We start from the raw sequence: 25800 nt of genomic DNA on the forward strand, positions 1-25800 counted from the left end.
TTTACCCATTTTTAATAGGGTCAGGGAATAAAATATTTTTTAAAAATGTAATAATAAATTTATATATACATATAAGTTTTTTTATGTTTTATAAGATGGATAATTTCAGCTTATTAAAAGAAAAAACACGCATTCTTTTAGTAAGGACAAAGTGTTACAGTCTATGAAAAAGTGTGTGTCAGAGAAACGAAAAACTGTTTTTTAAAGAAGATAATTCTTTGTTAAATGAAATATTCAGATTGAAACACACATATTAATATAAGAATGTAATCAGTATATAAAATATTGAAAATTAATGTGGGATCGCCTAAACATATATGCATATAATGGCTATTTGATGCAACTTCCTTTCTTCCTTCGAACAGCTGGCCTACAAGGGAAAGCACCTCAACCCGCCCAACTGACGATATTACCAATATGGACAACGGGTCAGTTCAATGTCGACCATATCGCTGGCAGCTTGCACATCCGAATGCTTTAGCATAAAATCATTAAACTTTGCACCAAAGAAATACAATTTAACTGGCAGCTGACGACAATTGAGCTGGAGGCGACACAGTTCACGCAGCTCGCCGATGATGCGCTGGATGAGCTGGCCGGAGAGGAGCCGGCAACGTTCGAGATGCAGCACATGCAGCTTGCTGCAGCTGAGCAGCAGACGTAACACCGCCTGATCTGTGATTTTCTTGCAGCCCTGCAAATGAATCTCCTCCAAGTGCTGCAGATTGCACAGCTTGCCCATGACATCATCGTCAATGTCAGTGTTATTGGGCAGGGCGAGAATGCGCAATGCATTCAGTTGAGCAACCAGCTCCATTTGCTGGGCATCAAGCGACATCCTTGAATTGTTCTCCAGATGAGTTAGCTGGTCGGACTTGTGCGCCACGAGCCACTGCAGCAGCATAAGGGTGGGTCTTTCGTACATGATCAGCTTCTTGAGGCCCGGCAGCTTGGCCAGATATTCCAAATGAAACTGTATGTCAAACGAGGCGTCGGTCTGCAGAGTGATTGTCTCCAGTTTGTCACAGCAATGGCCGTTCGCCAATTCTTGGAACACATTCGTGTGCTCGGTAAGCAACGTCCTGATGCCCAGCTCCTTGAGTTGCGGCAGGGCACTGCAAATGCTGGGCAAGAACATCGACTCCACATCGATGCAGTACAAAAGATTCAGCGACTCGATGGAACTGGGCAGCTTATCCATAAGCAGTCCCGTCAACATATCATTATAGCACAGATCCAGTTTCTTGAGCTTATGCAGTCCCGTGAGAGATGGCAGACACTCATCAATTAAATCACAATTGGACAGCTTCAGTTCCTGCAGCTGATGAAGGTGCCCCACCAGCTTGTACATATTGCACACGGTCAAAGGACTGTTGGTGATGCGCAGGACCCTGAGATTGTGGCAATGCGTGCTAACAAATTCAATTAGACGCCGGTAACGATTACGCGGTATTTGGCCAACAATTTGCTTTAGTTTGTAGCCAAAGAGCACGAAAAAGTCGTGCATATCCCACAGGCTGATACTCTTGAAGGTGCCCAGGTTAATGGAGCTGTAGAGCGGGGGGCAACGCTTCAAGGCGCGTGCCAGATTCAGTTGATCGGTAAGCGATAGATATCGGTATATTCTATACAGGCAATCATCGTTTAGCTTTCTAATGGGCGCCTCTTCCGGTATGGGCTCAACGTTCTCGACTGCCGGCTGTCCCCAGCTATGATACGGCTCCACTTTGATCAGTCGATCATTTATCAAATGCATTTCCTTGAGCAGAGCATCGGCGGCATCGCGAGAGCTCTCGAACAGCACATAACCAAATTTGAATTTCTTTTTGAGCGGTTTCTCCATCAATTCCACATGCAGCACTTTTCCAAAATAGGAAAAGTATGTCTGCAACGTTTCTATATCCATCTTAAATGGCACACGGTGCAGAAAGAGTTTCTTTACCTCGACATTGTCCTCGGTATATGCGATGGTGCGACCATTAAAATGACGATAGCTGATATACGACATTTTCTCCTAAAATATATACATATATACCCTTTGGCAGAAATCGAGTATAACTATGATTTTTGACATACAAAACTGTTGAAACACGAAAAATTGTTGACTATTTTCAAGAGAATTGCTTGAAGAATATCGACTCATTATTTATAGGAAAGCATTGATTAAGGAGTTCACTAATCTCCACAAAGAAGCTGCATAAAGAACCTATCGATAATAATCAACGGAGAACGTGCAGGCAACTTTATCGATATTGAAATCGATTTCTTAACCCTTTCTTGAAACTTCCTTAAACCTTTCACTTCTCTTTCACTTCCTTTCAGCTAGTAGCTACTTATATATATGGCTGCCATATAGAAACGATCAGTTGAAAATGAAGTTCATGCATGTAATTACTTTTTGTTTTTCAATATGTTATCGTTATATTCCACAGCTTAAAATAAAGAATTTGGCGAATATAGAGTTCTTGTATGGAAAAAATGTGCTCAATACATTTTTAACTTTACTCAGCCAAAAAACTTCACAACTCTCCTCACATATGTGCAGAGCCGAAAGTCATATGTGTACGAGAGTATTCAATCTTCGGCGTGTTTAATTTATTTCTCTTTGTTGCGTGCGCTGCTCTATGGAATCAAACTATTCTATAAAACTTGCAGCTCGTCTCATTGCACCTTAATACATATATTTATTAGCTATTTGAGGCTAAACGCTTGTTTCAAAAGTTGTTAGGGCAAACTTGAACAGCTTTTAGTTGGCTTCTTGAATTATTTACAAAACGCTTGAGAGTTTCATGATTTAAAATAATCATATTTACATGATAGGCTAAAAGTTGACTTTTAGAAACGCAGTCACGCCATATATAAGGGTTGCCGCCACCCCCTACCCCACCGCTTTGGGCATTGAAACGAAAGTTGAACAATTTGTAAACAAAAATTTTACACGCACTACACAAAAAGTCGCCCAATCAATTTTGTTGTTTGTCGCTTCAACTTGTGGCAGCAACAGCAGCAGCAGCAGCAACCGCAAAGTGTTTTCTATTTTCGTTATGTTTTTTTTTCCTTGTTGGAATTTATTGCATGCAGCAACTGATTTGATTAGAAACGCCCATTGCTGGTACGCAGCCCATGCGCTTCCAGTACCACCCTCCAGCTCTCCCCCCCCCCCCCCTCCTCCTCCTTGATCCCTATTCTATAAGCCCATTGGCTTAGCCTTCAGTTCAACGCTTTTGAGGGCCGACTGGCCAAAAGCAATCTCTTAATTTGTTTACAAGCTTTGCTTTTGGCCATTCTGTCCGCCTGTCCGCCCCCCCCCCCTTGCCCCTCGGCTCCCTCGCACCGCACAGCTGTGCGCTAGTTTTGCCGCACTTCTGCAAAACCTCAAAAAATATGTAAAAAGCCAAAGAAACGACGTCGACTCGTTTGCAACATTTGCAGCTAACGTCGACGTCGAGGCTGGCGCGCGCTCCGGCTGTGATAGAGATCTTGCTTTTATTTGTTACTTAGCATATTTTCACCTTGAGGGCAAGCAATCTTCCACTAGACACAGGCACACCCACACAACAGCGCACACACACTCACACACCCACACACACATACACCTCTTGGCTCTTGGCAGAGTAATAAATATTTTTTGCAGCGCGCCGCTTGGGCGCCTCAGCTTAAAATTCTCTTCCTTTTATTTATTTTTTGCAGCCCGCAGCGACGCACAGCTCAGATTTTGCCCTTTTGATGCACTCCCATCTGGCTTTGGTTAACATAACTTCAACAAGAGATTGGTAACACTTTTTGAGAGTAAAACAGAGTTGGCCAACATTATAAAAATGTCAAGCGACAAGGCGTTAACCCTGTTTTTTTTTGTCTTCCATCTTCTCAGGGACTAGATCCCTAAACTTAGTGCTCAGTATGCCGACGCTTAGCTTACTAAACTATTAAAATTAAAAATTAAATATTAAAAAAAAATACAAGAAAGAGACAAGCTATGATTGTGTTTTATAGTTATAAAACCGTCTAAAAAGTTTGAAGTCTAAACGGAAGAAAAATAAAACTTAACAAGAAAATGTATTATTTAAATTTCAGTTTCAAACTAAGCTGGGAATTAAGCTTAATTTGTGAGCACAAGTCCATGACCAAACAATTTTAAAAGGGCAAAGAAATAACTTAACAAACTTATGCAAAAAAAAATGCAAGAGCTCCATCATTAATTAGTTGAAGCCAAACTCTAATTAGGAAAAGCTCTATTAATAATATTAATATTTATATATTAATTTTGGCAGCAAAACCAAAATAGAAAAGTCGCCACGCAGTCATTAATATTTATATTTCCATTACTATGCTAAGAGACGAATAATAATAAGCTGCATCATAATCTAGTTAGAGCAAAGCAACAGCCAAAAATAAATGTTAATTATATAAATATTTTTAGCTACTAGATTATCAGATTAGTTAATGTTGTGATTTTAGCAAGCGGATTAAATTGTTTACAACAATGACAATTTTAAATGAAATATGTTTCAATTTTATAGAAAGGTATTATCAAAACTTTTCTCTTAATAAAAAATTGAATTAAAAGAAAAATTTAGTAGTTTAAAATTTGAGAGTAAATCGATAACTTTTTGCTGAACCACAGCAAATTGCTGAAATAGGTTAAGTACTAATATCATTAATATACAACCATCAAATAAAGTTCTGGGAATTGAACTAGTCGAAGTTGTAAGTTTTGTACCTAAAGAATTCTCCATCATTAATTAATTAATCTCTTTCATCAAACCCAATCTAGGAAAGTACTCATATTTCATAGTACACAATTCATATTGGTAAAATCACCTTCATTTCACAGTCAATAATTCGAATATGTTAACACACGCCCACATGTAAACAATTTTCCTAAGCCCCGCACCTTAGGGTATTGCAATCTTCTTTGCTTTAGCAAATGCTCGTAGATAATATTTTGCTTTATACAATCGTCGGCCGTTGACGTTGGCAGACAATATATAACAGTATCTTTTTATAAATATATACATATATATTGCATATCTATATATATTTCTTTTTATTTCTGTACTTTTCACATAAGTATATTTATGTGTATTTTTGAATTTAAATGATTGAATTTGGCGTTTGCTCCAGCAGCTCACGAGAGCTAGAGATAGAAATCGAGAGAAGATGCGTGCGCGTGAAAGAGATAGCCAATACGGCCAGGCAGCCATTTGCAAAAATATGAAAATTACCTTTAATATGAAAAGGGCAGAGGGAGGGAGCGAGAGAGGAAGAGAGAGGGCGAGAGTCGAACATTTTTTCACATTGCCAGCGCTGCCATCTAGATAGGCCGGCTACAGCGGAGACAGCGCCCAAACAGAAGGACAACGGTACAGACAGTGGGACAACGGGACAGACTGACAGACAGAAAGACAGACAGACAGACAGGCGTTCTATTTTATTTTGCTTTATGCCTTTATATTCTGTTTTGTGTTTACATAAAAGTGAAGTGAGGCAGATTGCGCTCGAGTGCGTTAATCAGCGCTTCTGGGCAGGGATACGGACCATAGCATGGACACGGATAAGCACCGGTTGAAGCGAATGCTGTGTGGAGAGCCGAGCGGGGTGTGCAGGCTGGCGAGGGGGCGCGCGTTTTAAATCAACTTCAGCTGGCAACTTTGCGTTGACTTTTCTGCTGCTGTTGTTGTTGTTGTTGTTGTTGGTCAGGGTGTACTGACAAAACAGATTATACTGATTTCATGCTGGAAAAATCAAAAAATGAACGTGCGGCAATTTACATGCTTAAGTTTAGCTCCCTCCGCCCCCGTTTTGTAGCCGTGCTGCTCACAAATTTATTGGCCACATATTTTGTGCTACCTTCGTGAGTTGTATGAATTTGCCTTTTGACAATATGTCTACGCATTGTACATACTTTTCTTTCTGTTTTTTTTTTAAGATATTTTTGGGAGTTTGGGATTACAAGGAATTTCCGGGGATTCCATTTTAATTGAATTTCTTTTGGCTGTTTGTTGTCAATGTTGCTGTTGTTGTTTTTGTTGTTTCTGCTCTTGTTGTTGTTGTTGTTGTAGCTGCTTTGCATTTTTTGCGTGCGCGGCAGATAATTAAAACGACCTTAGGGCGGCCGAACCATTTTTTGTAGCATACATTTTGGGGCTAGGCGCATTTTTTTTTTTGCCTTGGCAATTGTTATGATTGTTGAGCGATTATTTTGAGCGCAACAAACTAACTGTTTACACTCGATAAAAAAGAAAGGCGCAAGCAGCAGCAAGAATAATCATATTATAAGCAGCTGCCACCACCCACGCACCCCGCACACCCCCCTCTGGCGCAGCAGTCACTGAAGTGGAGCAAGAAAATGAGTGAAAAACGAACAAATGCAAGTCGAAGCAGTGGAGACAAAGTTACATTAGAACACTTAAACACTTAGCTGCGCCCAATGCATTTTACTGTACCGACTTTCTCCGATGCCACCCCCCCCCCCCCCTTCCCATCGAACAGCCCGCTCCATCCATTTATATCCCCTTAGCCATGGCCAACTGTAGCTTCTGGCTGACATGCTCTTATGCTAGGCACGATCCAGAAATCAATTTCGCTGCGTTTTAAGGCAATTTTCATCGTTATTTCCTTATGGCCCATAGATATAAATCAATATTAATTTGATTTCACTCAAATTTCAGCTAATTTTCTACGAAATTTGTTTTCGGGGCCTATTAATAAGCGTAATTCAAGGAAAATTCATTTACATACATAAATTAGAGGAAAAATGTCAAAAGTTTGGAATTTTACAAATTCTTAAATTCAGCGTAGAAAGTTGATTTTGCAAGGGGAGCAAAAGATTTATAAATTTTCTATATACAGTTGGAATTTTTGTGAAAATATTTAAAGCAGCTTTTACGAGCTTAGGATATTTTAAATATATTTTCCATTAGGTTGAAAAAAAAAAAGACAATAGAATTTGGTAGTATATTAAATTTAAAATAGTAAGATATATAAATACATATACTTTTTAGAAATTTCAATTACCTTTAAAATTGCAATCATTTTATTTAAAACAATGTTCAACCATTTGAAAATTATTTATATATGAATATTTTAAATTGCATTTCTTTTAGCTGAAACTAATCAAATCACATTTATTTAAATAAAGAAATTTCATAAAATCTCTTTGAAAGCTGGGAAAAAAAAGGCTAAGCCTGTATTCGAAAACTTCTAAAACTCCTTTTCAATTTCTGGAACACTTCCCGAGCTACATGCATATGAGACTTGCAACTGTGTGTGTGAGTGTGTGTGTGCTTTGCAGATTTCTTGTATACTCAGCTTGTCTGCTGACTTTGTCGGTGGGTGTGTGTGTGAGTGTGTGTGTGTGTGTGTGTGGAAGTGTGTTGCTGCAGTCGCTCTTGTTATTTTTATTGTAACTCTGATTCGCGCTTTATTGCATTATAATTGAATCTTGAAGCGCACAACTAACGCAGGAAACGTTGCCTGACTGCTTGCCTTTCCCGTTTGCCATTTTCCCAGCCCCACCCCCCCTCCGTCTCTGGCTCCAGCTCCTGCTGCCGCCGCCCCGCTGCTCTGTCAATGCCTTGTGGCAGCTGCTATCCAAGAGTCCCTTCGTCTGCCCACAGCTGCTGCACTTAATGCCAAGTGTTTAAAAAAAAAAGAGAAAGGAGAAAAAAAAAACCAAGTAATATTTACTTACATCCCCCGCCAGCTGGCCATCCATCCAACCAGGCAACGAGTCATTGGTCCACCCACTGTTCAGCATTCACCATTCACCCATTTACCCCTTCACCTCTCAACCCTCCTCACCCCCTCACCCACTCACCGCTCATTCTGCTCATTGCAATAAAAATTGTTTTCCCATAGACGGCGACGACGACGTCGACGTCGACGAGCTGGCTAAGCAAATGTTGTTGGAAATGAGCTATAAAAACGGGAAATTGTATTTTACAGTAAATTTTTGCTACACACAAACTAGCTATAGTCCTCAATCCCCCCCCCCCCCCCCCACCCCCGTTTATCCCGCGCCTCAACAAAACGGGCGTTCCACTTGCACGTCAACGCCTTTCATAGGGCTGTCGCAGATAATCCGTTGCTGAGTTGGCTTGTCTTGACTTGGCTTGACATTGGCTTTGGGTCGACGTTCCTGCCCTTCCGTTCGCGTGCCCTGCCCTGCCCTTCCCTTTCCTGATCTGTTCTAGCTGCGTCTAACGTGGCTTATAAGCTGCCAATATTAAAATGATGACAAGTTTATGGGTAGGAGGGAAGCAGAAAAAAAAAGAGAACGCAGCGGGGCTACGAAAAATGCAATTCATGGCAAAACTGATGTCTCAGACTGTGGCTTTTCTTTTGCTCCACAAAATTGAAACAATGAGAATACCAAAGCATTTGCCTCGTCCTCCTTTGGGGAGGCTCCTCTTTGCATTGCCTCAAATGATAAAAATGAAAGATGGCCACCACAACAACTTGGCAACTCTATACAGAGTTGCATTCAGGGAGTCGTTCAATGCTCCTCAAAACTGAATCAATCGAAATTCCTTAAACTAATTGAAATTTTTTATAGTTTTTATGTTTATATATATGTATATTTTTTATTCCGCGAAATTCTCTTTCTAAATCTTTAACTGATAAACAAGCTGAAAGAGTTATTGTTAAATAGGAATTATATTCTTTTAATATTATTATTTTTGGAAATGGGGGACCGTTCAAAAAGTTCTGATTCAAATTTATTTTCTTGTATTTTTGACTAAAAAGTCTTTCAAAAATATTTCTAATTCTTTGAATATCTTCAAAAAGTCAAGTAAGGTATTTGGTTGAAAATATGAATTGATATTTTTGTAATTAATTAAAGTAAAATATTAATTATTAAATCTCATAAAAAAATGTAAGTGTACTTGCAGCCAAGGCATCGACTTTTCGACTCTTTCTGAGAAAATATGCAAAAATATTTCTTTTTAAGCATTTCACCACACAAATTGAACCGTTTCGCACATGAAAGCTGAACTGGTTCATGTGAGCCTCTTTCAGCTGCGCAAATAAAGACGGTAAAAAGGGAAGAAACTTAATTAATTATGTTTTCAATAAGTTAAGACATCTTCTTTTTGTTTATATATCGAATTTGGTGCAAACGTTTCGAGCTTAAGACGCACCATATCAGGCATTTTCTGAGCTTTATTTGAATTTCGCAATATCAAATATCAAGTTTCAAGCCGCACTTTGCAGCCCTGGCTGGGTGAGAAAAATGCAAAAAAAAAAAAAAACATAAATAACTGCGCAGTGTTTGTGCCATTTTGGTTGCCACATTTGAATAAAATATGAATAAAACCGAAATGCATTTAGTTGGGCGACGGGGCCAGCAGGCGAAAAGTTGGCAGGTGTATATATACATATATATATATATATATATATATAGACAGCTTTGGGCGTGCAAAAGGGCTAAGACCCGCAATCCCCCCACCCATCCCACAGAACGATTCGCTTCGGCCAGTTTGTCACCTTTTTCGCTTTTGAAAAGGTCTTACGATGAAGCCTGCTGGCGTTGTGTATGCTCTCTCTCCCTCTCTCTCACTGACGGTCTCTGGCTTCCCCTCCCTCTACCTTTGCCTCCTTACATACAGATACGATAATATTTGCATTCAGTTGTGCCGTCATCCTTGTTGCAGTAGCTGCTGCTGCTGCTTCTTCTATTTTTATTTTGTCGTCAAAACGTCAGCCGCGTTGCCGTCTCGTCGTCGTCGTCGTCGTCGTCGTCGTCGTCGTCGTCCTGGTTGTGTCCTGTTTGTCCTGCCTGTTCCCGTCTGGAGTTCGTTCCGGCGCAGCGTTCGCTTGGCTTAATTTTGGTCTTGGGAAAAGTGCATAAAAAATCTGCGGCGAATTTGCAATTTGAATTCGACTCCCATCCCCTTGGAGCGCCTGCCCCTACTCAGCCATTCTGTCTGCTGTATGTGTCGCCTTTATTGGGCCCCGGAACATGAATTGGGCTTGGGTCTGGTCTCTGGTCTCCGGTCTTGGCTGTCTTGGCTGTCCTGTTGGCTCCTCCGTTTCAGCAGCGTCTTGACAGCCAGTCAGACAGCCGGCTATTTAGGAAGTAATTTTCGCGCTTTCATCGCAACTTTTTTTCCTCCTGCTCTGTCTGTCCGTTTGTCTGTTTGTCTGCCAGTCTTTTAGTCTGTCTCTCTGTGGCTGCATTTGGGGCACGTTATTCACGTTAGCCCGTTATTTTAGCTGCCTTCTTGCCGCTCGCTGCACGCGCCTTTAATGCATTTTTTAAAAAGCCAAATGCGCAAATTGAATGCGCCTCGTGCCGACATTGCTGCGGTATCCTGGCGTATGACGCACGTGCTCCGGCCAGGACATCCCAGTTTTGGCCGCACAACGACACGCAGGCATAATTTTTGTCGCTGCACTCAGGCCTAATGAATATTTCAACAGTCATATACTCTCGTCCATATATAAATATATAATACACATTGCCATACTCGTGCTAATATAGTATATACGCCCCACCCCCTCCTCCAACCCCCTCACAAACTGTATCATCAGCTAAATGTCAAGCTAAATGAGCATCCAAATGTCGTCAGGTTTTCTACATTTTCCCTCCAAAAAAAAATTAAGTGACTGCTTGGCTTTCAAACGTCAACAAAAACGGATTATAAATTAATTTGGAATGTGCCGCAGTGACACGAAAACTCGCTGGGAAATTACCTATAGATATTATAGAGAAACATATGTATATAGAAGGAAAGTACTAAAATTTTGCACAAAAAATGCTTGCATAGCATCAGCAACTGCGACGGGTCGTTGTAGTCATTTCTGCCTGTTCGGTTGACTGCTTTTATGCCAAGTTATCTCTCGGATCTGAGGCTATTGTAATATAGCTTCGCATACGATGTTAGAAAGTTTATTTTTTATATAAGAAAATGCTTTATTTTTTTAATAATATCCCTACACAATTCCTTCTGCTTCGTTAATATAACAAGACTGTGAAAAACATTTAACTACAGTAAAAGCTCCCATTATGCACAACTCCTTTAGCTGAACGCGATCAATTTTGTTTTAATTACCTCTCATAAGCGGACAGAAGCAATGAACCTCAAGACAAGAATTCTACTTAATATTTAGTGGGCCTTCTTACGAATTTTTACTCATATTCAATAAAATGTATTGTTTTCAATATAATAACAAAATAAAAAATATTCTATATAGAAAAACAATAAAATGTGTTTTTAATAAAATTTTAATTAAATAGTAATAAAATAAAATGTATTTTAAATAATAATTAAATAAATATGAACGCATTCTATTTTTTATAATTTATTTTAAATACTAATAAAATAGAATGAATTCTGAAAATTAATAAAATGAAATGTATTTTATAAAATAAAATATATTCTTAATAGAAATGAAATAAAGTGTATTCTAAAGAAAATAAAATAATACAATTAAATTATAAAAAGTATTACGATAATTAAAAAAATGATGTGCTCTGAAAAAAATAAAATAAATTAAAATTATTTTATTATTAATGTATTCTAAATAATAATGAAATAAAATGTATTCTGAGTAAAAATAAATTAAAAATCCAATAAAATAAAACGTATTTTCAATTAAATTAAATCCTAAGATTAACAAAATAAAATGTTTTTTAAATAATCATAAAATAAAATATATTCTAAAAAAACCCAAATATAATAAAATAAAAAGTATTTTAATAGAAATGAAATAATTTTAAATAAAAATATAAATAAAATAAAATGTATTTTAAATAATTAAATAAATAATTATGTGAAATAAACTCTCAATAAAAAAATAGACAATAAAATAAAATGTATTCTAAGCAAAAATAAAATTAAGTTTATTCAAAGAAAAACAAAAATAAATAATAAAGAATTAATATAAATTAATTTAAATAATACTAAAATAAAATGTATTTAAAATAAAAATAAAATGAATTAATGATAAAATAAAATAAAAATAGAATAACAATCAAAAAGTGTATTCGACTTATATTCTTTTGAGCCACACCTTTCATCCAATTCCCTGCGTTCTACTTCCGTTTTTTTTTTGGTTAGTATAAACTGGAGATAAAAATGAAAATAATTTTTTTTACGACATATATATATGTTTGCTTAGATTGAAACGTTTAATTAGCCCCTTGTAGCAGCCCTTGGACGGACCATCAGCTCCTAGGTGTTGCCATGTTAGCATATCAAGTATTTTCTTATTGCTTGGCGCAATCTTCTAATTAAAATTGCACCTCATGCCAGAGCTAACCTCTGGTGCGCTCATCACAACTGACCCAAAATGAACTCTTTCGGCGCCAAGCCAAGTCCCCACTTGAACAGCGTAACCCTCACTAGTACGGCCCCCGCCCCTCGCCCCCATCAAGGAACACCCCAAGCGACAAGGCAACCACAATTTAATCTCTGTGGCATTATGTACCCCCAGTTACCTCCTTCAAATCCACAATGCCCAGACCAACTGTGTGTCTTGAAGCCAGCTCTTGGGTCTTCATCGTACGCCCCCTCCAGGCGCCCAATCTCTAGTGCTCCCTCTTCTTTTTTTCTTCTCCTTTGTATTTGTTAATAAACTCCCTGGCAGACTAAATTCAAATTACGCACACATCTTAAGACATAGAAGTAGGCAACGACGTCGGCAGCGACGCTGGCAGCGGCAGTCATTTCGCTTATGGGCGGCTCATTATGTCAGGTCTATATTCATATACGACACAGCCCCATCCCACCTAGCCCACACCCACCCACATTCCCAATTGCCGCATGCGTGAGTGCGTTTCGAGAAGCTGGCACAAGCTCCAGCTGAAGCTACATTGAACGACTCCGCCTTTTGACTTGGCTTGTCGTAACATTTCATCTTTATTTTGGCATTATTCCCATGGCGCCGCTTATTGTTTTTCGTGAAAATGGCAACGGCAATGGCAACAAATTAGAAGCGTGCCCAACGCCCGAAACGAACGCAGCAGCAAACAGCCAACATCCAGTTGGCCAGGTCTAATTGGATGGGAGACATAGTTCTAAGGCATTTCTTGAGTGCCGTGCAGCATGCACTACGCATTGCCAATCCCAATTAATCAAGGGACTTGACTTTCAATTGAGCTTATAAAATATCTAAACAAAACTAAAACCATACAAAATGTACTTACCTGTGACAATAATCCTTCAGCTTGGTAGGCTGCTTAGCGACATTTTAATGTCTAAGACTGATTTAATTAAAATTGATCCAAAACAAGAAATTATCTGCAAATATTGTAAGAGAAAAACATTTATTTATTTTACTAAGTTTATTTAAATTTATATTATAATCAAATTAAGACTACATATAGCTCTTAAAAATGAAAATTCTAATTAGAATTTTGCATTAAAAATTCTTAGTTTTAAATATATATCATTTTTAAATTGCTCCATTTTTAGCATTTGTTAAAGGTTTTTTAAACGTCTCTTCAAATCTATATGTAAAAATCATTTTTAAATAATAAATAACTTTTAAAAAAATGCTTTTGTTATTTCGAAAAATAAAACTTTAAAAAATTCATTTTTTTCTAATTGGAATAACCTTGGATACTGCAAATTTTAAATTAAATATCTGCTACTATTACCTAGTGTTAGCGCACATAATAATATTTGATAAGATAACGTAAAATGTTTTCTAAGTAAAAAAAATTAATATTATTATTATTATTTGATAAGATATGACTTCGTTCGAATCTAAGATTTACATTTAAAATAAAAACAACAAAATTATAAATTCAAAATTTGTTTAAAGATTATTTGTCACATCAAACATTAAGCGAAAATGTCAAAATGTATTGGAGCTTTTTAAGTTTATTTAAAGTTCAATTTATATATTTACTCTATTTTATCTCTAGTTCACTTAGCACATGTTCATACCAAAACTAAGTGGATTTTATTTAGTTTTGACCACAACCCGTTTAGATACCAACAAAACGAAGCACAAGGTCATTGATAAATAGTTTGTGACTTGGCTAAAAACAGTGTTGGAAAGTAATATTAGGTAATTGGAGCGTGATACAACAAAATAACAAAATATTTGACTTTTAAAAAAAAAAAATGCTTGCGCGTTTTCAATAATGTTTAAAGTTGGCTATACCAAATAAAGTTACAGCAACGAATTTTTTTAACGCGGTTAGTGTTGCAACTCTGTTTGTTTATGGTGTGTGACACAGCTAAAAATAGTCAGGGGAACAGTTTTGCACAGTTTACATAGTATTTTATGTCCATATTTAATTCAATTCTTTTTCACATATCTATATGATTGTATTTTTGGTATATTATATTGTAAAAATTGTTTTAGCAAATTGCGTTATAAAAACTTATGGAATTCATTCACCAATGACAACAACCAGCTAAAAAACATATTCAACATACAAAGCAGTGTTGCACAGCACACGAATTCCAATTAGCGTTGCCAAATTGTCATCTTTGGCAACACTAAACGCTTTGGTGTTATTTTTAAAAATTTAATACGCGGCTATTTTCAAAATGTGAGACTACAACACAAATTTTATTAGTATTAATAACATAACCTCTATAAGCGGTACTTACAGAACATGCAGTCGAAATCCATTGTATTCACAAGGTTTTCTTTAGCTCACATTTAAAATATTTCCTTTTTTAAATCGCTTCCTTATTTTGTTTATTATTCTGTATATATGCAACGTAGTCAAAGGATTCAGCTTTATATAAATTCATCATAAAACAGTTGAAAGTTGATTAACAGTTTCCATTTCTTCTCGGTTTTTTAGTATTGTTTTCCACACTGTTTCCTTTTATGTTCATTTGGTATATCCTGCAACCTTTCATTTACTTAAAATTGTCCATGCAACAATATTTTAACTAACGTTTTAGAAATTTTTCGATTATGTTCAGGCTAGTTTTAAGAGGTTTACAAAGAGGTCTCCCTCCCTCTCCATCCTTTTATAAACTCTGCAAAATGTGTTCGTGTATTGTCAAGGATAAACGGATGAAATATTGCCTGCTACTTTTTGAGGCTCCATGCATTGTTGCTGGGCACAGGCACGCGACGTTGTCCAGATTCACGTGCCAGCACCTCCATGATGCTTGTGGCTGGTAGCCAGCACTAAATAGGGTATATGACAGTCGGTTAGAATTGAATGTGATTGATTAAAGTACATTTTACTCACCCGCTCCTTGTGCGCTGTGGCAACTACATTACGATTGGGCTCCTTGTCGTAGGAAACAGACTCCACGCCAAAAACTTCGCATAGTTCATGCACCAATTGACGCTTCTCACGATTCATTGTGGGAAACGAGTGACTTCTCGACTTTTGTTTGCTCTCCTTGGCCAGCTTGACCAGATCGGTGAGTGTTTCATAGACGCTCTTGGTCAGCGCCGGATTGCGTTTGGCAAAGCCGCGCAAGAATTCCGAGTACTTTGTCAGCGACTTGAGCTGCGTCTCCGGATTACGCGACTGCAATCCAATAGCCAAGCGACGATTGCGCTCCAACAGACGACACTCATCATTGCAGTTCAGGCTAAAATAAATATAATAATAAAATATATCAGATTGGCCTTTACATTGCTTTTCGACCTTTTCGATCCTTATTCATCTATTTTTCACTCACAATGGTGGAAACCAATGGGCATAGAATTGTTTTTAACAATACAAATTTAAATACAGGGCATGGTAAATTACATTTATAATCTCTGGGTGATATAATGTTATTAAAGTTCTTAGTTTCCATTGATCTCTGTGTATTTACGTTTCTGTGTATTTACGATCTTTAAAGAGAACTTACAAGTTACTTTAAACTGTTTTCCCCCATTTTCCGAACATAGAATAGAAGTGGAATATATAATCAACCTTGTACTACTGCTAGCGTCATTTTGTTTAAATAATTCCAACCTTTAACGGCATAAGATATTCTTTGAGCTTGAAATCGAAAAGTCCCACCACAACAACTCTTTGACCGGCGATTCCCGCCAGAACGGAATGGAATTACCGAAAAGTGTGACACAGCTAACAGGAATTTTCACAACAATTTTTAAAACTGAGTTTGAAGCTGAGCGGTTGATATACAAAAAAGTTGCGTACAACAGTTGTCCGCCAATTGTTTTGGGTTAAAACTCAAAGCCCTTTTCTAAGCTGGGTAACTACAGTTAAAATGTCTGCTTTCTGGTTAAGGTTTGGACAGTCAGTCGGAACAACCTTATATATAGATATAGATTAGTTAGATCTGTAGATTTCTTGTTTGGCTACTCACGTTTTGTTGGATTTATTGTTCTTGTTGGGCGCCAGAATCTCGCTGAGTTCCATGTAGTTGCCGCGCGACATCTCCGCCATGGAGGAGGCCAGCTGTGCGGTGGCAATGCGACTGTGCTCCCGTGCCAGCTCCTGGCAGCTGCGGCTCTGCTTGCGATTGCCGCACTCGCACTGCACCTCGACCAGCTCCTTGCAGGGCGTTTCAGGACAGACGCCCTCATGACATACGGCCGCGCACTTGTGGCCGCACAATAGACGCGGCTTAGTGCAGCTCTGGCGGCACAGTTCGCCCGGCTGCTGGCATTCGCCCTCATGACAGGGCCGTATGCATTTGTGGCGACCGCAGGCGAGCGGCTTGCCGCAGGCTAGGCCACAACTAAAGCTCCCCTGGGAGCAGGGTATGGTCTTGCGCTGTTCGTGATTACCATGGCACCATTTGGTGGTGAACATCATGCAGGGCGGGCAGCTGGACGCCGCATGGCAATTGTGCTGTGGCGGATGCTCGCAGCCGTGCGTCCGCGAACAGGGTCGCTTGCAGATGGGCTTCTTGGTGCCGCATGGCACCGGCGGATAAATGACCTCGGCGCCGCACTCACAGTACAGCTCCTCGAAGCTGCTGCGATAGCAGGGCGGGCAATTGCCACGATGACAGGGCTGATCGCATTTATGCCGGCCACAGCTGAGCGTGCGATTGCAGGGCAACGGGCAGGCGTGATCGATATCGATGCAGCACTCGGCATTGCACTTGTGCTTGCCACAGCTGCGCTTCTTGGTGCAGCGTCGCTTGCAGCGCGCATCGTCCGCACGGGTAGATAATTGGCGGCACTTGATCATCTGATCCATGTGGCCGCAACGGCACTTGACCGCCGTTTGCTTGGGGCAGGGCGGGCACTGGCCCAGGTGGCATTTGCTGGCGCATTGATGCGGATGCGCGGGTTTGCCGCACCGCAAGGTTTTGCCGCAGACGCCCTCGCAGGTGGGCACCGGATCCAGGCAGCTGCTGCGCTGCGTTGCCGGCACCGGCAGCTTGCCGCAGGGGCAGCTGGTGATTTGTGTGGGACTCAGCTTGCAGGGACGACAGGCGCCGGCATGGCATGAATCCTTGCATTTATGATTGCCGCAGGGCAGCGGCTTGCTGCAGCACTCTTTGCACGAATAGCTGCGCTTATCCTGGCTCTCGCGGGTGCACTGCACCTCGCGCTGCTGTTTGCCGCAATGGCAATGCTGCTGCACTTGCTCCGCGCACGCCTCACACTTGCCCGCATGGCACGGCTGCTGGCAACGATGCTCGCCGCAGTTGAGCAGCTTGTCGCAAATCGCCTCACACTGCAGTGGCTGCTTCATGGCGCACTGCATCAGCTTGGAGGTGCGCCCGCAGCCGCAGCTGCGACTGACATTCGCCTGGCATGGCGGACACGGACCGGGATGGCAGAGCAGCGTGCACGCATGGCTGCAGCCCTCGACACGGCAGCACAGCTCACCGCAGCTGTGGGCTAGTTCGGTGCGCGTCAACGGTGGATTCTTGAGTTTGCCACAGAAGCACAAATATTCGCGCGGCAGCTCCTCCAGCACATTCTGGCAGGCGGGGCAACGCCAGCCCTCGGCGGATTTTGAGCTGCTTGCCCAGGTGATGGTGCATTTCAGATGCAGCACATGATAACAATTCTGGCACGACCAGGTGCCATGATGCGCCTTAATCAGCTCCACACAGACCAGGCACTCCAGACGCCGCTGCTCAATGTCGCGCATTAGCTTTTCCCGCTGCGACAGCTTTTCATGATCGGGCGCGCGTCTTGGTGAGATTTGTTGCTGCTGGTGCAGCTGCTGTTGCGACGACTGCTTCTCTGGCGACGGCTGCGCGCTGTCATTGCTGTTGCTTGTGTCCAACTCCTCGTTGGCGCGTGGATAGCCATTGATGCGATCCCGATTGCGATTCCAATCGTCGCGTCGCTTATTGCTGCGATGATTGTCATAGCGCTGTTGCTTTTGCGGTTTCTTGCCGCGCTCATAGCGCTCCTCGTTGCGATCCTCGCGGTAGTCGTTGCGTCGCTGCTGGCGGCTATTGTTGCCGCTGCCATGCGGCCGCGGCTGCCTCTGGTCGGCTCTTTGTGGCAGCTGCTGCGGCTGCGAGTGCTGTGAAGAATTGCTGCCTGCTGCTGCTGCTGCATTTGGCTGTGTGGCAGTGTTGTTGTTGTTGTTATGATTTTTGATAGACGCCGACGCTGACGGCGAAGCCGCCGTTGCCGTCGTCTCTGACGCCGACGTCAGACTGAGCTTGGCAAAATTGGGCACAAATTCGGGCGCTGTGGCCTGCAGCTTGGAAGCGCTGAAATCGTAGCCAACGCCAGCGGCAGCAAACGGATTATTTCCAAAAGGTGTATAAGGATTGGGATAAGCAGCGGCTGCGGCCGCGGCTGCATTATAACCGTTGCCGCTTGCGGCGCCATCGCCATTTTGAGAGGCATAAAATGTTGGCGCATACAACTGTTAATTTTGAGGTGAATATTGACGTAAATACAACTGTTAAATTATAGCATGCACTTACGTTGCCGCCGCCGCCGAAATTGCTGGTGGCGCTGCTGCTGGGCGTCAGGCCAAAGGCGCCGCCGCCACCACCAATGCTGTAGCCCACACTGGAGCTGGCCAAGTTGTGTTGTGTGATAAATTGATTAAAATTCACATAGTTGTTGTTGTTGTTGTGCCCATTCGCTGTGGTTGAGGCGTCCGCAGCAGGCGCTGCGTCAGCACCGTTCGTTACCAGCTGCTGCTGCTGCTGTTGCTGCCAATACTCGGCCATGGCGTACGCTTGGCAGCGTGCTTTTTTTCGCTCCTCTTTTTTCGCTTTGCCCACGCTGGCGAAAAGTGGATCCGAGTTTTTGTGTGTTCCTTGTTGCTGCGCCTGCAAGCAAACGCAAAGTGTATGTTTAGCAATGTGCACGATCAATTTCAAATATATAATTTCACAATTAATTGCAACATTTACACGAATTTTGTTAAATTGCTTCGCTCGAAATTAGAAAAAAAAAAAACAACAACTAAAGACACACTGGTATACGCGTGTGTGCAAATGTGACAGCTAGATATATGGCGGGTGTGTGTGTTGCTGACGTGCACTGTTACCTTTTTACAGGTATTGAAGCAATGTAACGAATTATTCACTGTTAAGTGTGGAGCAAAGTTGGTTAACTGAGCGAGTGCGGTCTGTTAACAGGTGGAGTGCTCGTTGGCGACAACAGTTTGATTTTCTTAACTGTTAACCGGCATAGATTATGTTAAATGGCGTGTAAATAACATTATGGCAACGCTGAGCAGCAATTTATCGCTAATCGATATTAACAATCGTTTATTTGACCATTTTTTGGCGCCATATTTGAAATTATTTATATTTCACATGTAATATGCAATTTTATTAGAAAAAATGAGCAGCACAAGAGTCTAAACGTCCTTCGTGTATAGATATATGGCCACAATCATGCCATATAGTCCCAGCACCTCAGCGAATATCAGTATCAAGATCATGCCAATAAACAGACGTGGTTGCAGCGCCGTATTACGCACACCCACATCGCCGACAATTCCAATCGCATACCCGGAGGCCAGACCGCACATGCCGACTGATAGACCGGCCGCCAGATGCATATAACCCTTGGCCACCGGATAATTTGCAGCGCTATCCAGTTGTCCAGAAATAAGCACCGATACGACCAGTCCATAGATGGATATGATTCCCGCCATAACAACGGGAATAATCGATTTCATGATCAGCTCCGGACGCATAACTGCCGTGGCGGCAATTCCCGTGCCAGAAACTGCTGTCCCATATGCGGAACCAATCGATGAGAATACAATGGCAGCGACCACGCCCATTATGCCATAGAATGGTCCGTAATCCGGAAACAAGATGAGTTCTCTGACCTTATAGTCCTCATTGGCGCTTTTATAGTGTTTGACCCGTTGCTCAGCCATAATTATTATATTATTTGTTTGATTTTATTTTGATGAAATTTGATTTTCATTTAACTTAAATCACATGCAAATGCAAAAGGCAACTATATAGTTATAGACTTATTTGTTAATCTTGATACTATGATTATATTTACAAAGCCTGCCCAGTTTTTGAGCAGTGTCCAACTGTGACTCAAACTGTGACTTTTTCTAAATCTGTGATTTGAGCCGTGACAAGTAGCAGAGATTAAACGAAGATCAACCAAGATATTAAATATTAATTCGGGCATCAAAATAATAAACATAAAATTGTCTCGAGTTTTTCTTTTTCGAAGGTTCTTATTATTATATTAAATAATCTAAATATCCGAAAATTGCGGAAAATGCTTTAAAACTTTGCTAAGGAAGGACTCGGAATAACTAAAATAAAAATATATAGTTTTTTTTGACTCTAAAGATAAAAGCTTAAAGGAAATGTCAGGGAAAATTCCGAGAGAATTCTTCCGTAAAATCCTTAGATAACTTGGAATTTGTAGGAAATATAGAAGCTTTGGAACAGATCAAATCCTGTTTTCCAGAACTTTTTAACTTTTTGTATAGCCCGATTTTGTTTGATTTAGGCTAATTTTTTGAGGCTAATTTTGTTTTTCGTTTTTAATATATAAATTAAATATTAATTCATACCCTTATACAGAATGGCTCGAAATCGATCAGTCACAGTTTTCCTGCTGCCACTATGCCGGCTTAGAATGTTCTCAAATTGCTGAGCAGCGTTTGCTGAGCCGGCGGAAATGCGGCGGATGCAGCGGCAGCAAACGTTGGCGGGGCCATCACAAAACTGGGAGCTGTGCCCAGGGCCAATGTCTGCTGCTGCTGCTGCTGCTGCTGCTGCTGCTGCTGCGAATGCTGCTGCTTGGGCGGCACCGGAAATGCCTGTGCGCCGTCTAACGGTCTATATTGGCATTTCTTGGCATGGGTGCGCATATTGCTGGACTGGGTGAAGGCCTGATTGCAATTGGGATGTGGACAGACATAGGGCTTGCAGCCCGTATGATAATTGAGATGCGTCTTCAGGTGATGCTTCTTGGTGAAAGCCTTCGGGCACAGCGGACAGCTGAAGGGCTTAATGCCCGAGTGCAGGCGATGATGGAGTGTCATGTTGCTGCGATCCGCAAAGGATTTGCCACAGACGGAGCACTGATACGGCTTCTCGCCGCTGTGGGTGCGCATGTGCTGCTTGAGCAGCATTTTACGGGAGAATCGTTTGCCGCATTCGGCGCACTTGTGCGGCTTGACGCCCGTATGGATGCGTACGTGCATGTTGAAGGCGACACGCTGATTGAACGATTTGGGGCAATAGGGGCATTCGTATTCCTTGCGATTCCGATGGATTTTCATGTGACTGCTGAGGTAGCCCTTGTCGTTGAACGTCTTGCCACATTCCGGACACTCGGCCGCAAACTCTTTGGTGCCGCGATGCACGGATAAATGATATTTATAGTTACGCAGCTGGGAGAAGCCTTTGCCACAGTCCGAGCATTCGTAGCGCGGAGATTTGTGTGTCTTCTCGTGTGCCTGCAAAATGTGCGAGAGAGGGAGAAGGTGAGCGGGTGAGTACGTGAGTGTGTGAGTGTGTGAATAAGACAATTTATTCAATGATAATGCTGCTGCTCATTGGCTTGGCGGCCATTTTGTTCAACTGCGCTCAATTGCGCGCTCTCTCTAACGGCTATGGATATGCGTGTGTGTGCGTGCTACTACCTCTCTCTTTTTCTCTCTCTTTGGCTTAGCTGCACCCATGCGTAAAACCAGTTCTCTTTTTTTTTCTCGTACTTCTTGCCTTTGCCTCGCTTCTGTTTTGGGCGCCACCATTTTAACGATCTTCAGCGGCTACTCTCTACAGATTTGCATAAACAGTTCAGTTGCCCACCCCCCTCCTTTGATAAACCTGTTGCTGTGCTCTTCGCTCCGCCTTTGCCTTAGACTCCGCCCCATTTGCCACCTTGCTTTATTATTTTTTAAACGTGTTCACATTGAAACACGTTGAATATATTTAAAAAATGCAAGAAAATGCCTTGAGCTGCCTATCGAATGTTTTTATATTTATTTATATTAATACCTATTTTATATAGAGAGAAGATTAAACACTCTAGATAAGCTAAACTGAATTTAACCATGACTGAGCAGAGTTAATATTTGAATAAATATTAAATACCTATTATATTAGACTCTAAATAAACAAAAATAAATAAAGAAATATATAATTAAAAAGTAAAATAGAAAAAAATAAAATAAAAAAATATGACTACATGTGATTATTTAAAAACTCAGTCGTATGCTTGACTGTAATATTTATTAATTTTCTACCAGTAAGAAGCTTGTGTTTTGCATTTTTTTAGACTTGCTTGAATTATCAGTTTATAACTGGAACATTTCTTTGTATTTGGGAATTCAATTTTTAGTTTTTCACATTTATTTGCAGTTTGAAAAATTAACAAAATTTAGAGAAAATTTGAAAATTTTTTAATAAGTTTGAAAATATAGGATGAAAATTTAGAATAAATTTGAAAATTTAGAAAACAATTTGAAAATGTAGAATAAAATTTAGAACAAAATTTGAAAATTTAGAAAAATTTTGATTAATTTAGTTAAAATTTGGAAAATTTGGAAAATTTTAAATATCTTTCTGGAACTTTTTCGGATTAGGCTATACCTTTTTTAAAGCCAAACCGATTTCAATTGAAAGCTAATAGATATATCAAAAATTAATTTTTTTTTTTCACATTATAAGGTAAGTATAAATATTTAAAAAAAAAAAAGCTATTAATAAGCTAGCTTTGTTATTATTAGGAAAATTGCGAACAAAACTTAAAGAAATTTTTTTGAATGTAAAAATTCAGGAGAAGTAAAAAAAACATCTGCTAGGCATTTATCCGCCTGTTGCCTGTTGAAAGTTTTGGATAAGAAAGTTCTAGGCTTTCGGTTTCTTAAGCAATTTAAAAATAAATCCAACTCGTTGTTAAAAACCTAAATCTATAAAAATCAAAAATTAATATAACAAATACATTAAAATAATAAAAAATAAATAAAAATAATACACTCAAAATAAAGATCATATACTGTTGCTCGGTGTTATTAGAAGTAAGATTTAAGGCTATTCTCATCGCAGAGAGGCGCCTTTCAAGTCTACATCCCAGCGAGCTACCAACTAGGCTAATCATTTAAATCCCTTACAGTGTTGGGCTATATTCCCGATGCCCTTCATTGTGAATATCCCATTAATGTAAATAAAAGCTACGAAACATTGTAATTACACCCTGCTTTCGCTTGGTAGAGATCAGAACGTTCTGATCGATTCCAGCGACTAATAAAACCAATTGGAAAAAAAAGAAGCACCCTAAATGAAGTCTGCCTGATCTTCAGACTGCAACTTCTCGACTTTTTCTGCACTCACAACTCACCTGGAGCGTTTCGGAGCATCCAAAGACCTTGTCGCAGATGCGACACTTGTAGCTGATCTCCTCGGCGGCGCAACTGCTTCCTCCACCGCCGGCATTTAACTTGGGCAACATGGTCAAGGACGTCGTCGAGGCAGTTGTCGTGGATGTGCTCAGATGCAGATTGGTTACCGTGGTTAATGAAATGTTGGTGGTGTTGCTGGTAATGTTGTTGGTGCTGCTGCTGCTGCTGCTGGCGGTGCTGAGCAGCAGATCCCGTGCCGCTGGCCTGCAGCTGCTCGAGCTGCTGACCGAAGAGGCCGCCGGCGATATCAAAGGTGGCGTCGGCTTGTAGCCGCCAACAAATTGCTTGTAGTAGTCGAGGCATTCCAGGCAATCGGCGCGTGAGCAGGCGGTGGATGCACTGGATCTGGAACTCTGCCTGTTGATAACATACGGCGCAAAGTAGCGCTTGTGCTGCTGCTGCTGTTGTTGTTGTTGTGATGGTTGTTGTTGTTGCTGATATGGCGAGGTGGGCGGCGTGGTCAGGCCGGCGGCAGCTGCAGCCGCCGCATAGGCGGGCAGCAAATGTGGAAAGAATTGCGCATAGAATTTGGTTGCACTGGCCATGGCCAGCAAATCCGGCGGCAGCATGGCATAGCCGCCGGCCACATAAGCGGCCGGCTGGAGCTGAACGGGCGCCAGATTGAGAGCTGGCACTGGAACAGTTGGAGGAGCAGCAGCAGGAGCAGCAGGGGGAGCGGCTGTGCCCGCCTGTTGACGACTCTTGGAGAGATCGAGTATGTTGCATGCACTTGCTGTTGATTTCTTGACACGATTAGCCTGATCCTTGCTCAGTATGCGATTGATGCTAAAGTCGGTGACTTGCGGCGGTGGCGGCGCCGCCGGCAGCTGGGGGCCAGGTGAGGCGGCCAGCTCGTAGCTGCGCTGCAGCATCGCATGCTTAAAGCCCATTGCGTTTGAGGGTACGTTCATAGACAGACACCTGTACCGTGTGCCGTGTGGTCAACTGTCGCGCTACGCGTCGCAATACGAAATGTGCGGCTACAAATGCTGACAACGGCCGACAACGTCTTTTGGCCAGGTCGAGATTGAAGCTGCTGCTGCTGCTCGCTCTTCATCTCTCTCGCTCTAGCTCTCGTTTTCTCTCTCTCCTGGCATTTAATTGGTCAGGAAACGGGTTTAGAGCTGCGCTCAGGCAAACGCTCTGCGCTTGCAGCGAGAAGCCAATTAACCAGCCCAGAAGTGGCTGCCCGAGAACTATTTGGTAGTAGCATTTAACTAGTCACATCTATCATAATGTTTATCACAGATCTCCAAGCTCATTCTCTCTTTTCGGCTGCTCTCTCCCTCGCCCTCTCTCTCTGTGTCGCTCTCTCTCTCGCTCTCCCTCTCTCTCGCTGCTGCTCGTGTGATCTCAGATTCCCTGACTGGAGATTTCTTTCTGCGCGTTGTTTTTGTAATTAATTGCGGTAATAAAATGTGCGCATCGTTAAATTTTCAAAATGTATTTCTCTTGTTCTTCTTCACGTTGTTGCCGCTGTTGTTGTTGCTGTTGTTGCTGTTGCTTGTCCCTGCTGCAGCCTCGTCTTTGGGCATGTGTGAATCTTACGGTTATGCGCATACACCTGGTGCCCTCTTTGGTCGGGGGGGGGGGGCTGCCTGTGGCTAAGCTCATTATGCCGCGCGTGTTGGGGAGAGGCGAGACTTACGTGCCAAAGGGAGCTGGGAACTAGAAGCTGTGACATAATCATTTGTCCAGTTCTGTGTAATGACCAGCAAAGGAGCTACTGTGCCCGGAAGAGGAATTAGAGTAGTGCGTGGACAGTTGTGGAATTTGCACATCAGGCTAAGAAAGTCGGGTTGAGAATTATTATCTCCATCTACTTAGACATAAGACGAAAGTCGGACCAACTGGCAATCAAGGCACAGCTCAAATCACAGCGCTCAAAATTTCTTTTGGGTAGCAAAAGAAAAAAAGATAGAATTTCCCAAAAAAATTTTCTTTAAGCGAAAAAAGTTTATAAAGCAACGCGCTTTGCATAGAAGTCTGCGCGTAGGACTCGCATGCGAGAGTTCGCCGGTTCAAATGCAGCAACAATTGAACATTTTTATGTTTTTAGAATTTTGTTGTCAATAACAATG

The 25800-nt window shown here is 41.3% G+C and overlaps 4 protein-coding genes across 5 annotated transcripts; all 4 read right to left on the reverse strand.

Moving 5' to 3' along the window:
* Window positions 1-409: 409 nt before the first annotated feature.
* LOC135438960 (uncharacterized) lies at window positions 410-2008 on the reverse strand. The gene has a single exon (XM_064697526.1). The coding sequence runs from the start codon at window positions 2006-2008 to the stop codon at window positions 410-412; it is 1599 nt and encodes a 532-aa protein (XP_064553596.1).
* A 12625-nt stretch (window positions 2009-14633) lies between these two features.
* Window positions 14634-19345, reverse strand: stc (nuclear transcription factor, X-box binding stc). Of its 2 annotated transcripts, XM_064698268.1 has the most exons (5): window positions 19236-19345; window positions 18798-19151; window positions 16254-18736; window positions 15173-15524; window positions 14634-15108 (listed from the first exon to the last, which is right to left on the reverse strand). In XM_064698268.1, the coding sequence occupies exons 2-5, from the start codon at window positions 19047-19049 to the stop codon at window positions 15007-15009; spliced, it is 3189 nt and encodes a 1062-aa protein (XP_064554338.1). In that variant the 5' UTR covers window positions 19050-19151; window positions 19236-19345; the 3' UTR covers window positions 14634-15006. The 2 variants fall into 2 exon arrangements, with proteins under 2 accessions (XP_064554338.1, XP_064554340.1); XM_064698270.1 differs by lacking the exon at window positions 19236-19345 and having other exon boundaries at window positions 18798-19201.
* A 222-nt stretch (window positions 19346-19567) lies between these two features.
* Window positions 19568-20301, reverse strand: LOC135439034 (V-type proton ATPase 16 kDa proteolipid subunit c-like). Its single transcript, XM_064697635.1, has one exon. It carries the CDS (start codon window positions 20216-20218, stop codon window positions 19688-19690), a length of 531 nt encoding a protein of 176 aa, XP_064553705.1. The 5' UTR covers window positions 20219-20301; the 3' UTR covers window positions 19568-19687.
* A 640-nt stretch (window positions 20302-20941) lies between these two features.
* LOC135438961 (zinc finger protein 250) lies at window positions 20942-24609 on the reverse strand. The gene is made up of 2 exons (XM_064697527.1): window positions 23659-24609; window positions 20942-21772 (listed from the first exon to the last, which is right to left on the reverse strand). The coding sequence occupies exons 1-2, from the start codon at window positions 24607-24609 to the stop codon at window positions 20942-20944; spliced, it is 1782 nt and encodes a 593-aa protein (XP_064553597.1).
* Window positions 24610-25800: the final 1191 nt, after the last annotated feature.

This window comes from Drosophila montana, unplaced genomic scaffold (genome assembly GCF_035044405.1).
Source record: "Drosophila montana isolate Dmon_TW-CO22-7 unplaced genomic scaffold, ASM3504440v1 contig_402_1, whole genome shotgun sequence".
NCBI classification, from domain to species: domain Eukaryota; kingdom Metazoa; phylum Arthropoda; class Insecta; order Diptera; family Drosophilidae; genus Drosophila; species Drosophila montana.

Bases quoted from the DNA above. Each gene is read 5' to 3' on its own strand.
- LOC135439034 (XM_064697635.1), bottom strand. From the start codon at position 20,218: ATGGCTGAGCAACGGGTCAAACACTATAAAAGCGCCAATGAGGACTAT.
- stc (XM_064698268.1), bottom strand. From the start codon at position 19,049: ATGGCCGAGTATTGGCAGCAACAGCAGCAGCAGCAGCTGGTAACGAAC. The intron at 15,525-16,253 runs GTGAGTAGCCAA...TATTTATTTTAG, and splicing joins AACAATAAATCCAACAAAAC to CCTGAACTGCAATGATGAGT. The intron at 15,109-15,172 runs GTGAGTAAAATG...TACCCTATTTAG, and splicing joins CCACAGCGCACAAGGAGCGG to TGCTGGCTACCAGCCACAAG.
- LOC135438960 (XM_064697526.1), bottom strand. From the start codon at position 2,008: ATGTCGTATATCAGCTATCGTCATTTTAATGGTCGCACCATCGCATAT.
- LOC135438961 (XM_064697527.1), bottom strand. From the start codon at position 24,609: ATGGGCTTTAAGCATGCGATGCTGCAGCGCAGCTACGAGCTGGCCGCC. The intron at 21,773-23,658 runs GTGAGTTGTGAG...CACATTTTGCAG, and splicing joins GATGCTCCGAAACGCTCCAG to GCACACGAGAAGACACACAA.